The 3649-nt window shown below is 43.1% G+C and overlaps 1 protein-coding gene across 1 annotated transcript; it reads left to right on the top strand.

The window, feature by feature from the left end:
• LOC122029866 (dehydrin COR410-like) lies at positions 1-870 on the top strand. The gene is made up of 2 exons (XM_042589010.1): positions 1-320; positions 387-870. Exons 1-2 carry the CDS (start codon positions 126-128, stop codon positions 684-686), a joined length of 495 nt encoding a protein of 164 aa, XP_042444944.1. The 5' UTR covers positions 1-125; the 3' UTR covers positions 687-870.
• Positions 871-3649: the final 2779 nt, after the last annotated feature.

Here is a 3649-nt window from a genome sequence, read left to right as displayed (position 1 = left end):
CGTTGAGGCATATATCCATTGATCGAGTCGACTCAGCTCTATATAAAGCCAGCCACCGGGCATCCAACTGTGCCAGCTCCATCTGAAATATAACATCTTTCGATCAGTAGAATTAAGTAGGATCGATGTCGGATCAGGCTGATCAATTACGGCATGAGATTGCGAAGGAGGACGAGGAGATCAAGGAGGAAGATGTGCACGATCACGTGGTTCTGGTCACCGACAGTGACGGCCAGGTTAAGGTTCAGGGAGAGGAGGAGGGCAAGAAAGAGAGCTTTCTTCAAAAGCTTCACCGGTCCGACAGTTCTAGCGCCGGTTCGGTAAGTTCACCTGATCAATAACCTCACCGAATTACGTACGCAGTGATTTGTAATATGTTTGTGCAGTCGGGTGACGAAGAAGCGGAAGGAGAGAAGAACAAGAAGAAGAAAAAGAGAGATATAAAGGAAAAGATTGTCATCGACGACGAAGGGAGGAAGGAAGAAGTGGAGGACACAGAGGTGGTGGTGGAGAAGGTGGAGGCCATCAGAGTGGAGCAGTCGGCGGTGGCACCGGAGGAAGAGGAGAAGAAGGGCTTCCTGGAGAAGATCAAGGAGAAGCTCCCGAGCAACCTGGGGAAGATAATGGAGAAGTTGCCAGGCTATCACAAGGCTGATCAGGAGAAAGAGGGAGCTAAGAAGAACTAGTGCTGCTCCTTCTCGTGATCACTAGCTAGAACTATAATAAAGTATATCTTTGGATATAAATTAAATGTACGTAGCTTGCGTGTGTTTCTAGCTAGTGCTTAGATTGCTTTATTTCTGAGTGCTTTTGTCATGCTTTTGAATGTTCAAGATAACAGAATGTGATATGATGATCGACCACTGGAAATCTGGGTATCTTAAAATAAAGTTAGCTCGGATCCTCTGATTCTTTTGGAAAGCCATACCATACACAAGAAGGCTATGCAACGGAAAACTAAGCCATGGAGCACACCATGATTCATCTTAGTTTCACAAGACTTTAACATGTTTATTCACTTACACGAAACACATGCACATGAGATCTTTATGTAATTAAATTCCATTTTGTAAACACTTCTTCAAGACACAGCAAACTATCAACTTAATTTGATTGTGTAGTGTTGGCAAATTCTTTCAACTTTACCCCATAATTAAGATTTTGGTAAAAGATCGGCATTTATTATATCCTTAAATCCTGATGATATGGTACTGAATATATGGGAAGTCTATACGTGTCCCCAAGGGCCAAGCATTGTGCTCAGGTGAAGATCAAAATCAAGATAAATCCATAAGAGATAGATCCGTTCGAGTAGCCCTCCTTAATTTCAACCGGATGCTCTACACTTCTCCCTAGTTGACTCTAGCTAACGGAGGCATATATATCCTCTCGGATAATCCACTGAACTCCGACTGGATGCTCTACACTTCTTCCCTGTCGGCTCTAACGGAGGCATATCCGCTCGAGTAACTCCTTGAACCCCTATAGGATGCCCTGCACATCGGCTCTAACAGAGGCATATCTGATCGGGTAACTCCTTGAACCCGGACTGAATGCTCTACACTTCTCTATATCCGTTCGAGTAACTCCTTGAACCCCGACCAGATGCTCTACACCTCTCCCTAGTTGGTCTTAACGACCGAACATGCCTCATTATCCCCTAATCGACCCAATTGATTGGAGGCACATCACTCGGACTGATTGAGCTCACTCTGCTCATGTCTACTTAGCCATGGTGGTCAGATACTCGTCTCGTCTACTTAGCGGGTCATCGACCTCTGAGCCGACCCAATTATCTCGTGGCCCCAAACGCCTTATGGGATCCAACATTATGGAGTATGGCGCCTGCGCTGACACATGTGAATCACAGAGCACGTGAGGACACCCTCGTATCTTGATCCACATGATACTAGCAAATACGATGGGGCATTCCCTTTACCACAGTATGATACATGTTTCATCGATAATTAGTTCTCCAAATATACTTGAGGTCTTGGGGTCGAAACTCGACGTGACCGAGCATAACCTCCCCCATGTCTTGGCCATTTGCACTAATGGCTAGTAGTCACCCGTGATTTATCTTCTCCGTATTGACCTAGGGACGGGATGGCGGGGGCGCTGGGGGCGAGCGAATCACCTTTTGCCACATGTTTCATCGATAATTAATACAAAAATAATATAAAGGAAAGAGATATTTGGTGGCAGTATTATAAAAGACGTCCACACTTGTGAATGGAGGTACGCTTGCATCTTTATTCAGACTGATGTTCATTTTCTCTGTTATTCTCCATACCCTCCACTAAAACTTACTTGAGCGTCGGAGTAACAACACCAGGGCAACCTTGATCGCCATTTCAACTCTCTTCTATCTATTTTTCTCTTTCTTAGGCTTGGCATATTCTCACTGGTGATTTATCTTTCGAAGGTATCAGAGCATAACTAATTAAATTGGCATCGTCTGTGGGAATATCAAGTCCTAAACTGAGATGCTAAGATGGATGATACTGGAAGACCTGCCACCATCACCATGACGCAAAAAGACTTTGATAGAATGGTTATTGCCACGGCGCAGGGGGCATTGTAGCAGCAATAAGCAACATGACAGCAACAACAAGCATGACAGTAGCAATAAACAATAAACCCTCCCCCCTCAAGGATACCTTCTACATCGAATGAAGTACCTCAAGGAAGGCTGATAAAATCAATCAAGATGCCTCAAGCTTTGATCATTGCTCTCGTGGGAACAATTGTTTAGTAGAAACTATCCTTGGAATCTTCAACGAGCGAGACACTACTCCGAAATCCCTCTTGGGGAAAAGGCCCAATCACTAGTGGGTTGGGAAACCTCAAAGGCACCCCCTTCTCTAAAAATATCCTTGAAGACGCATTGCCATGTCGTTTTCAAGAGTTGACGATTATGGAGTACAATGGGACAACAGATCCCAAAGACCACTTGTGCAAGTTTGAAAACACAGCATTGCCGTATCAATATTCTAATGACGTCAAGTGTCAAGTATTCCTGACTACACTCTTGGGCTTGGTGCAAAGATAGTTCAATTGACTCATGGATCCTCTGTTCGGTCATTTGAGATTTCAAGACTATATTTTTGCACCATTTTTCCATTAATCGAAGATATCATAAGACTCCGGTCAATTTATTTGCTCTCAAGTAGAAGCCCAAAGAGAATCTAAAAGACTATATTGAACGGTTCAATCGGGTGGCTCAAGATGTTTCTTCGATGACTTCTGAAATCTTAGCGAGTGCCTTCTCACAAGGCTTATTAGAAGGAGACTTCTTCAGGTCCTTGGTGAAGAAACTCCTAATACACTTTGATAACTTACTTTGTCGATCGGTCAAGTATGTGAATATGGAAGAAGTTCAATTTGCTCGTAGGGACATCAGCGCCCCTGTCACTCTCGCATAGGTTTGGTATCTAGCACACATGCTACCTACAAATAAAATATCAGATCGACTTGCAGTTAAGTATAAAAGGCTGCCCATGACACTCCTATAATATTTTTATTTACTGGTTTTCCATTTGGATCATTATCTAAGGTTGTGTTAGTTGTCATTGATGTTTTTATTTCTTCAGTATTTTTCATTCCAAATATTTTAAGTAATTCTTTGATATATTTTTGTTGATAAACA

The sequence above is a fragment of the Zingiber officinale genome, chromosome 10B (genome assembly GCF_018446385.1).
Source record: "Zingiber officinale cultivar Zhangliang chromosome 10B, Zo_v1.1, whole genome shotgun sequence".
Taxonomy (NCBI): domain Eukaryota; kingdom Viridiplantae; phylum Streptophyta; class Magnoliopsida; order Zingiberales; family Zingiberaceae; genus Zingiber; species Zingiber officinale.
This window is presented reverse-complemented; position numbering and strand designations above follow the sequence as displayed.